Source organism: Amblyomma americanum, chromosome 6 (genome assembly GCF_052857255.1).
Source record: "Amblyomma americanum isolate KBUSLIRL-KWMA chromosome 6, ASM5285725v1, whole genome shotgun sequence".
In the NCBI taxonomy this organism is placed as follows: Eukaryota; Metazoa; Arthropoda; class Arachnida; order Ixodida; family Ixodidae; genus Amblyomma; species Amblyomma americanum.
The window spans coordinates 112,846,624-112,860,480 of NC_135502.1; the positions used below are offsets into that span (position 1 = coordinate 112,846,624).

General features: G+C 52.7%; 2 protein-coding genes across 10 annotated transcripts in view; both read right to left on the reverse strand.

The window, feature by feature from the left end:
- fra (neogenin protein frazzled) overlaps positions 1–13,205 on the reverse strand; it is a 503,762-nt gene extending 490,557 nt beyond the window's left edge. For 5 of the 9 annotated variants that reach the window (XM_077627837.1, XM_077627840.1, XM_077627839.1 and 2 more), the window contains exon 1: positions 12,867–13,100. In XM_077627837.1, coding sequence (XP_077483963.1) covers positions 12,867–12,957 — 91 coding nt within the window. In that variant the 5' untranslated portion in view covers positions 12,958–13,100. Of the gene's footprint in view, positions 1–12,866 lie in introns of all 9 variants that reach the window. The other 4 variants (XM_077627838.1, XM_077627841.1, XM_077627836.1 and 1 more) reach the window with 3 other exon arrangements.
- LOC144094930 (E3 SUMO-protein ligase PIAS1-like) lies at positions 2,867–3,708 on the reverse strand. The gene has a single exon (XM_077628799.1). It carries the CDS (start codon positions 3,684–3,686, stop codon positions 2,967–2,969), a length of 720 nt encoding a protein of 239 aa, XP_077484925.1. The 5' UTR covers positions 3,687–3,708; the 3' UTR covers positions 2,867–2,966.
- Positions 13,206–13,857: the final 652 nt, after the last annotated feature.

Genomic DNA, 13,857 nt, shown 5'->3' on the forward strand with positions numbered 1-13,857 from the left:
CCACTTCTCAACCCACCGCGGAGGGAACGGACTCCCCGAAAGCTGACCTCCCGCCTCCCATCGGTGGTGAACCGGCGGCGGAGAAAGCCGGCGCGCCACTTCGCCCCCTCCCCTTTCCCCTGTTATTATTTGTTCTTCTTTGCCTCCCACCACCGGTGTTGTCTCGTACCCTCCCTGCCCTGTCTGTTTTCATCAATCGCTAGCAGCAGGGCTGTCGGCCATCCAGCCGGTCAGGGCGGGCGGCCGCTCTTCCGTCGGCGCCGCCTGTCGCCCCCCTCTCGAACTACGGCTCGGCCGCGCGTGAAAGCTCGCACACGGCAGGGACGACAGCCTGTCAATGTCCGCAGGACCCTGTCCCCGCCGATTGCCTGCAGCGCCGGGAAGGCCGTTGAGAGAGAGAGGCGATCCGGAGACACCGGTCTGGACGGAGCTTCAAGTTTGCCGCGGAGCTCGTCCGACTATAAATAGTTACAGCATATCGCTGACTTGTTTACGTTAGCGTTTAGCGGGGTGGGCTTTGGATTAATCGGCCTGGCTGCTTAGCGCGGTAAACGGCAAATATGGTAACTGTTATATCTGCAGAGCAGGGGCCGACACGGGTTTATTTAGAGAACATGGGAATGCTGCCCGTTTCCTGGAATTGCCGTGCTGGCACACAAGAGCAACACAAATTAAGAGCACATTTCTTCGTCGTCCACAGGCGCCAAAGACGCCACCTGGCGGGATAAAGCAGTAAAGATAAGCTATAATTCTCTAACGCCAATGAGGCCTCTAGGCGAGCCCGAAACGGTGCTGCGTGACAAAACGCGACGTATGTGTGACCATATATCCTCGACATGCATAATTGAAGACAAACGTTTTAAAGCGTCAGCTGTCGCTAGCTCTTAACCCGATATTATGGCGCCATTGCCGTCTACACTGCAAGCAGCACAGATCACTAATTTGCCCTGCTCATTGGTCAGTACACAGCAATGTCACATGTGACGTCACTACAAGTCGTATGTTCGTCAAGGCAACGGGGCAACACTCCAGCTACTTCGCCCAAAATAACCAGCACTTTCTGAAATTCCTCAATTCTCTTGCGCCAATTAACGCAGCGTGACGGTCTCCACCCGCCTTGAGGATTTTTTTTTCTTCAACGAGGCGGACTGCGGCACACAGGTGACAGATGCCCAGGAAAGACCAACAGCTCACTGACAAACTGCACACCTGCACAAATCAAAGTGCTCGGTGTACAAGGGAACCTCGTCCTTAGGTGCAGAAAGGACGCGTTGGTTGTTCCTGCGGGTGCCGCGCCGATTTTTACGACAGGGAAAAGCGTCATCGCTTCCACTGAGGGTGGACGCAGAGATCTGCGTTTAGCCTTCAGAGAGCCGCATTAAACCTATAACTCACTGTATAGCATGCGTAGAGACGGCAGCTGAACTTTCTAAAGCGTTTGAACAAGTACGGAATCGCAGTTTCAGCCAACAAGTCCACAACCGTCGCAAAGAGAACGTAATATATTCACAGTAGTGTGGACAAGTTATTTCGAAATTGAACGCACTGTACACAAAAAGGCAAGGGTTAGAGCGAAAAAAAAAAACGCGCAGTCTTCCTGTTACGTCTTCGAAAGCTCAAGTCGGATACAACTGGGGAACGCAACGCCAAATACCCCTCAAGGAGTCCTTCTGTGTGTACCTTCTTTTACTCAGTCGTTTGTTCGCACTGTTGAATCATCATGAATTGTTACAAACTAGCCCAATATGCAGTTCTCGAGTCCTTCCAGCCAATTGCGCGCGTTGACCGGTTCTCATGACGTCGCGGTTAATTCCTTAGCGCAACAGGCGAATGACATGTGCTTCCGTGAAATGGGAATAACCGCGACGTCAGGACAATCAGTCGACGACATTGTCTGAAGCGCCATCCTTTGATGGTATTGCGGCGTTCTTTAGTTGTATCCGGCTATCCTCGATAATTCATCTTTGTAAAAACAGCGCAAATGAAGACAGTGGGAAAACAGGGGGACTAACACCGCTCCTGAAGGACATCTTTAATACCACCACCTGCTATTAGGTGATTAATTATGCGCGCTTCATTCAATATTCCCGCTTAAACAGCACTGCGACAAACGTGCTTCATCTCGCCCCTCCTATCTTGCTCCCACGGCACACCAATTTCCTTGGAGCTTTCACTAACAAGACCGACAAACAGACAACTCAGGCATGAAGTGGAATAAGTACTTCGAGCTGCGTCAAGTCCAGTGTACTCGAGTGTTTGCAATGTTCTCGCCTTGGAAAGTCAACGCATACACGCCACGGATATGCCCTTTAGTAACTGTTTCCCGAATCATCGAGGCGGTTCTATTCATACGAGGAACGACAGTTCTGCGCACAAGATGCACGCTCAGGTCCCACAAGCGCTGCACGGAACTGGGTAAACGTGTACCGGGCATCCCCTTTGAAGTCGGCCGAGTGGCGCAGGCGCGCAGGGATTCTTCCGAGACTGGTTTCGTCGGCACTGCTCTTCGCCGCGTCCACCTTGTGTGGCGAGGTTTGCATAAGAACGCAGACGGCGCGGTGCTCGACGAGCTAGCACGCTCTTCGCCGTTCGCCGAGCTAAGAACAAACCAAGGTGCGCGACAGACCGGCGGAACTCGCATATACATAAAAATATGGCAGACGCACATTTAAAAGCTGTTAAGACCGTCGTGCCAGACTCCACAAGGTGCCTGCAGCACAGTTCCATTAAATGAAAGCGAAAGTGAGAAGACGATAACAGCGGGACGGCGACTGTGTTGCCATTTTTTTCGCCATCGCCATTGCGATCATAGTTTAGTCTCTGCCTCCTATCACGTTATGAATCAAGTTATCGAAATAGCATGTCCTCAGGCCCTTGGATGATGGCTTCTGCTGCATATATGGCACAGGAGGCATGTCCAAGACCAACGCAATGTGGTGAGCCGTTGCAGTTGGCAGGACAGTTCTTCAGCGCCTCAACAAGACGGTGCCACTGTCCTCGTCGTCGTCGAGTTCTGCCAGGTCGATGACCTCAATCCGAGACCACTTACGGAGTCTCTCGCATAGCTCGCTTGACGTAGACGTCGGAGGGGTTGAGCTCCGACAGGCGGGAAGCTCTGAGGAGGAACTGGCACCTTTAACGGGCACCATCTCTTCCTTGGGCGCCAGGGAGGACCAGGAGCCGTCTTCGTGGAAGAGAACCATAATGCAGTCACTAGGTGTCATCGCGAGGATCTCCGTGAACAGCTTGTCGACCACCAGAGATGGAAAGGGGGCCAGCCGTCCGCACAAGGGGAACGTCCAGGACAGCGTCTTCTCGTTCATTCTCAGGTAGTGGGTCGCGTCGAAGCACTCCAAGCGGCTGCAGTCCGTCCCTCGACACAGGACACCCATTCCCGTCCTTCCCTGCGGGCATGCGAGGGTCATGCGAAAGCTCGATATCACAACGTCCGAGTACGGTTGGCACCACAGCTTCTGCTTGACCATCGTTCTGGTCTCGTCTGCATTCTGATCGCCTCTCTGCTCCCGTCGGCGCAGAAGCGCCGCTGTTGTCTGCTTCCTCATCGGGAACACAGCTGCCGCATACGGCTGAGTCGACATAGTAGTCAGCCACCTCACCCACACTCGGTTGCACACTGCCGCGGAAAGGATGCACATTGCCACTATGTTGATGGGCAAACACAACATCCCGCTATTCGTGCCTATAGCCTCCGCGTAGGAATGGGAAGTGGCAGCGGACAGCTCCTGCCATTGACATGCACGCACAGGGCTTCGGGAAACAGGACCGAAGGTGCACCTGCACACTCGGCGCCGACTCTGGGTTGCCCAACTCCTTTGAAGCGCTGATTTCGTGCACCTGCTGGGCCTGGGAGATCTGATCTTCTATCTTTTTCTCCCGTTGGACGCGAGAGAAACGGCCCCGTGAACTTCGGCCAGCACGTCGTAGAAGGGCAGCGCTCTGAAGCGCACGTATAGGTGGTCCCGGCTGCCCCCTCGGAATCCATCGGAGGTCGGGCCGGCTGGCAGCAGCCGCGTCGCTATTGTCCTCGTCTTCGCATGTTAACGGCTGCGCCCGTGCAGCTTCTGCGTGGCGACACTTGTATATCCTTCCCACCGCGAACTGCCAACGAGGAGCGCCGTCACAACGAAGACGCCACCCGCTGCACAGTAAATAATTCAATGGAAAGAGGGCAGAGGAGCTACGTCGGTCATAAAGATTGCGGAGGGTGCAGTCGGGATTTGAACCCGCGGCCATGGGCGCAGCGGCAGCCGAATGCCACAAGCATTGAGCCACCGCGGCGGGTTGACACAGTGCTCAGAGCATGTCGCCGAAGGACGAGGGGAAAGCGCCGAAAAGACGGATGCCAGAGACGAGCGGCCACTGCGCCAGGGAGGATTCATCGGTAATTTGTCGAATTGATGAATTAGTTGATTAGTGACATAATTAAATAACCAATTTCGTTATATTCAATCAAGTCACTAAAATGATGTGTAATTTATTATCTGACCAGATTAATTAGTTCGATTGGTAAATTACTTCCCGCATTCATTGACAATTTGTCAAATTGATGAATTACATAATTACTCAATTGGTTAAATAAGCCAGAAATTAACTAATTGATCCGTACTTTGGGGTGCTTTACTAGACGCTCTAGCAACCGGACCTACGTCTTCGAATGTGTTAGAACCGAAGTTGGAGCGAAAGCACGACTTATAAACGTCAAAGGAATAAAGAAACAAACACGCAGCAACTATCATCGGCAGCAGTAAGAGAAATGCTTTCGCAATACTGCACCTAGGCAGACTTAGGCGCACCCCTGGAATGTTTTTAAATGCCTTGCCCTCCTCCTGTCACCACGTGCGCTGAAGTAGTCGAAACCGTACCAGTTTCCTACCCTTGGTTGCATGCGCTAGAGAGAGTTTAACCCCACTCATCCCCCAGGTGCCCATTCTCTGGCCAGCCCACAGCGTCCACAGTGTGCGGTATCCGCCACCAGGGTGGGATAGTAGCAATCACACGTGGCCGCTTCGGCTCCGCGCCGGACCGCGCAAAACGCGAGCGTCAACGGAATGCGTGGCGGGAAAAGCGAGCAAGACGGAGTGCAAACACCCGCGTGCCTTCCCTCCCTTCCATCGTTTTTTTTTCCTCTCTCTCTCTCCGCCTACTTTCTAACTTGGTCCGGCCGAGCCCTCCCTGCCCTGCAGAAGCACCGCGCAACACTTCGTTCCGCAGTGGCGAAAAAAGTAATAAAGCAAAACAACGCTGAGACGAGGTGAGTGGAGGCAAAGACGTCGAAAGCAAACCAGGGCCCCGCAGCGGAGACTGCTGCACCGGAGCCGCAAGCAGAATAAGGCCCGCGGCACAACGAGGCGGCGCCAGTGCCCTCCGCAGTCGTCGGCCCAACAGCAAACAGCACGCCGCCGTGGCCGGGCAGACAAATCGAATGCGCCGAGCAGAGAGAAAGGGCCGCCATGCGCCGCATCTCCTCGGCCGCGCACAGTGGTCCGAGCAGCCGAGAGAATGACGAGTTACTGCGCGCGTAACCAGGCCACTCCACTGCTCTGCTTTGCTTGCACGGGGAAAAAAAAAAGGGGGGGGGGGAGTGCAAAGCAAAGGAAGGAAGGCGCTTTCATGAAACGGATTTATGTGTATCAACTACAAACGGTCCATGCCCTGGTATGCGAAGAGGGAATTAAAGAACGGCACCATGGGCCGGGCACACAGATTTTGTCCTCTGATTTAGTAGCCGAGCCGGAGGTACATTATGTATACGGTATCGAAACTGCTCGGCACACACCAGAAGAAAAGTGGTATAGGGTTTTAACGTATACTTAAACCGAATAGAGGCGCGAAAGCATGTGTTCAGCCTGGCTGGCTAATGGTATCGATTTGTTGCGTCGTCGGCACGCCTGGCAGCGATATTAGTTCCATGGTAGTATTAGATGATGAAGACGACTACGTGCAATGCACAGCGCAAGAGCGTGTTACAGTTTAACACGACGCGTGGTCGGCTCAATGGATGGGATATTGCTCTCGTGCAGTGGCCAGCGAAGCTGATCTCTTCGCGCCACCGCTGGCTGGAAACCCATTAGTGGCAATATTTATTCATTTATTTATTTACTGTTCTTCCAACATAACCCTCAAGGTCAAGCTCCACACAAACTCGGCGAGCCAGTTAGACCTCGTGAAGTGGCGCTTTCTCACACAAGTACACGTCCCTCAAATAGCACGCCTTGCGCGCTCTCCGACACCTGCACGAACGGACCGAGTCTCTCAATATGTACACCTGCTTCTACCAGAAGGTATATGACAAGGTTGGTTCTTGACTTTATGGCAGCTTTTTCGTGGCTCGTGCAAGATTCTTCCTGCGCTTCGCCTTCCTGCGCCAGGGCGAGGGTGTTACCAGTGCGCTCATCACAGTTCCCGAGTTGGGAGGGGGCATCTGCTAGGTGGATCCATTTTACTCCTTAAGCAAATTTACCCTACGGGCAAAAATTGGGACAAAGTGCAAAACCCGCCCCTAGGTGTCTCAGGGGTGGCGTTTTTCACGGCGGTAAACTGATCGAGGAGCTTGACAGGGAACAGCGCGGCGAGAGCCACTCGCCTGATGGCGAATTCACCTTCGTTCGCACGCTTTGCGTTGTGCTGACAAGAAAAGTTACAGAGGCGCGCCAAGCGCCTCGTCCCGTTTCACGCGAACCAGAAAGTTCTCACAGCAAACAGCCGTGTTCGAGATTATAGATCTCGATAAACTCTTCTTGCTATTAGATTTGCACACTGCTGTCCTCATCAACCAGAAGGAGAAGACGGATCTGCTACACGGCGATACCGGCCACACGGCCACAAACATCTCCGGGTTCTCCAAATGAAAAGCGCCGCACGCTCCCTGCTCTTCCGCGACACGCAGGAATTAGGGTTCACCGCACCGTCAATCTCCAGCGGGCAGGCAGACGCTTCCAGCAGCGGTACACACATGGATGAGCGCGTCTCCATCTCGGGCTGACTCTCTGCGGCCAGTTTAGAGAGAGCCATAAGGCCGCCGAGACGGGCTGAAATGGATCGTGTTTACTTACTTGCTCGCCTCGGCCGCTGCCGCCCATTAGGGCCCACTGCTGCTATACAAGGGTGTTTCCCCCCCTCGCCTTTACGGTCGCGGCGTCTTTCGCGTCCACCCAAGTTCCGAGCTGTGCGGCTCGCATACTGATCAGGGGTGATACCCCGGCGCAACACCGAAGCCGCGCGGCGTGTATCAGCGCTCGTGTGCGTGCCTCCCGTACACAGGAGTAGCATGCAGAGGCCGTGGCTCGGGCGTTGAAAAGAAACCGGAATCCGGAACAGCGCTGCTGTTGCGGCCGGCTCTGCATGCTGATTCGCGCGAAACTGAAACACGGCGCGAGAGACTGTTCGCCCATAAATCATGCGCCGGCAGGGCGCGCGCGCGTTAAGCGAAACGCGGCTAACGCTTGGAACGACCGTCCGGCCAGCCAGCTCAGGCGGAAAGCCGTTCGCTTTTCGAATGCCCCGAACACTCTACGCTGTGAACGCTCCCAGGCAAAGGAACCTTGCGAGGGCACGGCCAGCACAGGCAAGCGCTTCCCAAGCCGAGTTCGTTGAACGCAACTCCGAACCGAGCAGCAGCGCGACTTCTCGGGATGTCCCCACCAGTCCACAAAGGGCCCATGTCTCAACTCATCTCGCAAGCGGTGACTCTCTCCACTACAGTCAATGTGGCTGTTGTACTGTAATGCTAAACATGTAGCTTTTACGAATTGTCAAACAGGTTTAGTATGCCTTTGCGAGTAGCAAGGAAAGCCCGCGATTATTCCTATAACCAGAAAGGATTAAAAGGGGTAGAGGGGTTAGTCCTCTGGGGAATAACTGCACGCGCTGCCGCAACAATTAGTCCTTCAAGGAGCAACCATTGCTCCCTTAGAAACAAAAGGCAAAACGATCACCACTCCTCACGGGCTAACCGGTCGTCGCGAGAACTAAGCCCTGTTGGTCAAATGTTTAGGGGAATGCCCCAAGGTGGAGTACATTTGTAACAAGATATGAGGCTGCGCTTGTGTTGATGCCGGTGAGTAATTACTCCCTTATTTTCAGTGCTGTTATAGCTAAACAGTACCGTTCTGCCCATTTTTCGCTTAGTGCCGATCAGACAGTCCGGCCTTGTCCCTACTTCTGTGCGTCAGTCATTACCCTGCCTTACCGAGCACTGGGTCAGATATTAGACAACAGGAAAAGGAACCTGCCAGCTTGGAGCATCCCGTGATTGAGGGCCGCACGAGCCCAATCAAGATAGCGAACGGGCAGAGAACGAGGTTATATGATGGCCAGCCAGAAGAGAACTGTTCAATAATAAAGGCACATCGGCTATTTGTCCGTGAATGATACCCCTCGTGGACAAATCGCAAGAAACTGCGCTGCTGCCGTAGTGCCAGGGGCCAATTCCGCATGCAACCACCAAGCTATATAGAAATGACTTTTTTTTTTTTCATTTTCAACCCGCTTCCACAAAGCATTGCAGCAGTACACAGGCAACTGACTGCCGCTACTCTCCTCAAGTCCAATTCTTCGTGCATAGAAGCAGGTGTTTAATTTTGGCAACAGCATCGCTAGCACTATACGGCTGATGCGCCTTTGTGGAATATAGCCGTCCTCTGCGAAAGTGCGGCTTGAACTCCGAAAACCCATTCAAGCACCAGCGTAGAGCTTAGGCCTTCGGAGCATGATGCTAGCTCCCAAAGCGCGTATCGGCCACACTCCCTACACTTTGTCACTTTTTTATATTATTATTTTCAGCTGGCTTTCAGATCCGATGCACACAGGCAACTCATTTCTCGAATTCATTACCGGAATCGCCGCGCCACCAGCACAAAATAAGCAGAACGACTCCAAAATTGTGCCCATACAGGGGCCTAACATTTTTCACGCTGACTCCGAAGCGTGCTAGCCGTTAATATGCTTCTGCACAGCGCCACTATACATACAACTGCTGATGTTCAGATAACAGCACCGCGCAGAGCCGAATATTTTAGATATGACTTCGTACTTTAAAGTACGGTGAATCTCATCCCATATCTTTTTTTCTTTGTTTCCCCTCCCTACCCTTCCTGACAATGCACTCTATCTTCGAAATTCCTCAGCGGCAGCGTACCTCCCAACCGCGGCAGTATGGATGCGTGGCGCGCTTTCCCCCGGCTCCGCGGATGGTTGCGCACCAGGGATCGCCGGCCTAATTGGCGCCAGGAAAAGGCTCTGCTGCAGGTCTCGGGTGACAGAGGCCAGACATTCCCACGCTCCTTCATTTCCGCGCTCGTTTTAAACGCGCGCGCTCCCTCTTTCGTCGGAAGAGAGAGGCTGGGACACGTCGCCCAACACACGGCACGGGGACCGATGAGAGCACTCCAGACTGCACCCTGCCATCGTTGCACACCGAAGGACGCGAGCGCACGCATACATGTTCGCGTGCTTACATAAGCCGCCACATTTGTGTATACAGTGTGCTGAAAGCTCTGCAGGGACGATGTCGCTTGTGTATATGGCGGCCGCGAGGCGGGTGAGGGACGATCAAGAAATGTTGCAGTGAAGAAGGCGACCCTCTGTCGCGTATAGTAATGGGGCTTTGTGGCACAGACAACTGCTGTAGCGGGGGAAGGAGTCGTAAAAAAGCGACAGGAGCCACCGTATCTTTACTGGCGTCTCGCTTAAGAAACGAAGCGATATCGTATTAAACCAGTCAGCTATAGCTATAGCCGTGCCACGTTCGCGCATGCTTCCCGGCGTTTTTCGTTTGCTGCCTTGCAAGACAATCACGGAGCCCTTGGTTCGACCGCTGCTGCCGTGAGGAAGACACTTTGTGTAGCTGGAGGGACGGTTGATCCGAAGAAAAACAAATTGGTTTTGAGGGAAGGAAATGGCGCAATAACTTTTTCACCTATCTCGGCGGACACCGCAAACCGCGCCGTAAGGGACGGGATAAAGGATGGGCTGAGAGAAGAAATGAAGAGGTGCCGCAGTGCAGGGCTCCGGAATAATTTCGACCACCTGGGGATCTTTAACGTGCACTGACATCGCACAGCACACGGGCGCCTTTTGCTTCCCACCTCCAACGAAACGTGGCCGCCGCGGTCGGGTTCGAACCCGGATACTCCGGATCAGTGCCGAGCGCCCTAACCACTGAGCCACCGCGGCCGGGTCAAGGTTGGATTTCGCATCGGGAGCGAACAAGGCAATGGGCCGAGAGGCCCGCCTACCAACAGTTCTCACGCGACAAGCTTAGGACAAAAACATTCTTAATGGTCATTGGAGATACAAGCCTGGCCCACAATTGGACTCCAGCCAAGGCCGGTACCGAAGCCTGGCTGCAGCCGGAAGTTTTTCACCGTGCCAGCATCCAGGGGGCAGTCAGTGTGGGTACACGCGCCGATCAAACGGGCTCCCGACGATGCGTCCGAGGGAGCGGCGGTAATTAACAACGCGGGCTGGCACATGATCTTGTGCGCGACGACCGGAAGAGAGAATGATGACGCGCCGGCACACCACGCGGACGGACGCAGTAGCGGCGGCCCTTTTGTGCTCCTGTTCGCTTATCGGAAGTCATCCTACACACAGCTCCGCCGGCCGCCAGGACCCGGGGCCTGGCGGCGTCCGAGCGCCGTCGCGAACCGCCGCCTCGGGATGATCGATCACGAGCCAAATGCACCGCGAGCAGCCCAGGGCGAAGCAAAAACAGGCCGGCCGGCGCAGAAGCGAAAGTGGCAACGGTGCGACGCCGAGATGAAGGGTGCATGTACGCCGCCCCTCGGAAGTCGCACTGGCAGTAATAGATAGGGGACCTGCGTGAAGTCCCCCTCTTTCCCTGGCTCTTCTGCCGTGCTGTCTACTTCTCGCTTCTCTGGCCTCGCGTCTCCGGAGTAAGCTGTTCTGTCGACAGCAGCCATAGCAACCAGTGTGCCCCCCATTTGAACACGAAAAAAAAAAAATGCTTATAACGCAGCGGGCAAAGGCAGCAAAAATAACGTTATATAAAAGAAATGCCGGCGATCGAAAAAAAGGACAGAACCGCATGACTTCATTTTTCAATTTGCTTACCGAATATGCAACTGCGGCTCAAGTTCAAAAAAGAACCCTAGGAAGAGATGTGGGGAAGCAAACCACGAAAGGAGTGCAGTCCAGTTAAGCGAAGAAACCCCAGTTAAGCGAAGAAACCCGCAGACAAAATTTATTTAACCGTTTGCAATTTCGACAACAAGTCCAAATTAGTTTGCATGTGTATAGAGCAAACGATGAGACAAAACCGAGACATCTACTCAAGCTATCGAGAAGGCGAATACTCTACTCAGACATGACTTACAACAAAAATAACGTATTTCTCTCTGTTTCATAATTACTATAAGTAAGAAGAAAGCCCTCGCTGAAGCTGTATTACGCTATCCGTCATGCGATACTTAACTAGCAGCGTGTGAGGCTATAATAAATATAAAATGAAAAATGTGCGGCGCTCACATTAAATGCCCACAGCACTCACAAAGTCGCTAATGGAATAAACTAGCATCACCTACGCGGAAAACGCATGCTGTAAAATACTTAGGAATCAATGCGCGCAAAAGAGGGCATATGAAAAAAAGTGGGCAAAGCATCTCCATCGCAGTTGGGACACTTTTTTTTTTCTCCTTTTTTTCAGTTTTCGATTATGGAATCTACAGCAGCTGGCCACGGCCACGGTATCCTTTAAGGAGGCATGAATGACACAAATAAATCCAACAGATTCTACTTCGCAAAGTTCAGAAAGTTTTAAATTTCTGAACGTTCCAGGATGCTTTAAGAAAATGTCTACCGCGACAGCAGCGTGTGCGTTCATGTTTTCAAAACAAATGCTAACATAGCGCATTTTTTCAGCAAGACTGATGCAATGAGACTGCGATGAAGCTGGCTTTACTTATACCTACATTCCAAAACTTCATGTAGTCACTGTTAGGGCGTCGAAATCATGCGCTCGTCGCGTTGCAGCCACTCCGTGCTGCCAACCATGATGACAGCATGCCGGACGCTTTTCGATGCAACTAATATAACCACACATACTCTCAATCATAATACGGGAACAAGCGCATCTGCTATGTCAGCACACTGATAAAAGATCCTTGAGTATAAGCACTAGACGGAGAAAACATTCCAGCCATAATTATAAACAACTGCTGCTCATAAAATCCGAAAGAAAAAAAATGCAAAGCAAGCGCTTTTCAGTAAGTACTCAGCGCGTGTGCCTACGACACTTGTTTTGAAACTAATACTACACATGTAAAAGAGCATCCCTGTGTCCATCTCCCGACAAGTTCTTCAACCGGCATGTCTGCACGCGGAGCGCTCCCGCCAAGCGATAGACACGTTTCATTGCGGTCAAGAAAACTCCGGAAGTAACCGCTTTATCATGGCATAAAAGTACTGCCAATCGCCTGAGGTACGCGCACGAGCTACGCCACTCGGGAACAATACCAACGCACGCTTTCTCTCTCCGGAGGAGAGATGCTTCTCCGGATGAGTCAGTCGAGGTGATGCGGAACAAATGCAGCGATGTGCATCTAACGGCGCTGCGAAGAGGGATTTCGCCGAGGTGCTTAACGATTGTCACCGTGTCTGCAGACCCAACTGTGAACGCAGAGGAACGCCAACAGCAACGAAATCCGCCGACAGACGACGGCGACTAAGCCTATTTCAAGAACAGGGACGAGCAGGGAAGTGCCGCTCGAGAAGCGGAGCGGAGTCGCGCGATCGCTTGTTTACATCGTCCGCTTGGATTTAACGGGCATACACTTCACAGACTTGGCAAGAGTTGTGAGATAGTTTCGCAGTGTCCAAGAACTGACCTTTAACGGTGCTGAAGACGCCGATGAGCACGTAGCACACGGAGAGCACGAGCCATCGTAAACCACGTTGCTTTCGATGCTGCCGAGCCATCGTGTTATGCCCCGCACAGGATCAAATCCGAGAAAACGCTCATAGGAGATCCTGACTCTTCTCCGAGCCGCGAAGTCTGCGAAGCGAATGCTGCCGCCGCACACTGTCAGGCGATGATCCACTGCGGCCGCATCACATCGCCGCTGAGCAAGGCGTGCGTTTGACAAGCCGAACACCACAGACCCAAACAACTCTCCCGAGCACTCTCCCCGGCCGAATATGGTGGGTCCATGTTGAATTTTTACAGCGCTGTTATGGCAACCGAGTTGGGGACGCCTTCGCGCTCACCGACCAATCGCGAAAAGAGAAGAACACGCTGCGCCTCCGGCGTCCGGTACCAACACTAAGCGAAGCTTTCGGTTTCGGAATGGCGAGGTTCTTGTTTCGATTCGTCGTTCGCGTAGTTCTTCACTGTGCGCGTCAATTTCCTGCACGCTTTACGTAAATTAAAACCTTACTGTGGGAAATGCTCTTGTCACTGTTGTAAAATAAAAAGATGTGTGTCCCCACACTGCTGATCTCTCACATACATTCACGCTTTTTATCACGGAGGAAGGAAATAACATGTTTTCAATTCCTCTATGCTTTTTGCGATGCTTGGATGAACTCTAAGGATAGAGACCTTTCTCACGAAAAATCGAGCTTTCATAGGCTACTGAAAGACCAAAAACCAACTACACGTATCACCATCACTGGCCTATGTCGCAAATAAACTTTATGTGTAGTGTGCGTCGACATTACGTCGACAGCGATTTTTTGCACGGATCCCAGCAGCTATTTCACGCCGCCATTCACTTCAAAATGGCGGCAACCAGTGGTTTTCTCGGCGTGTATGTCACAAGTTTGAATCGTGTGAGGAAAATTTTCAAATTTAATTTTCCCACCCATAAACGTTTAGTG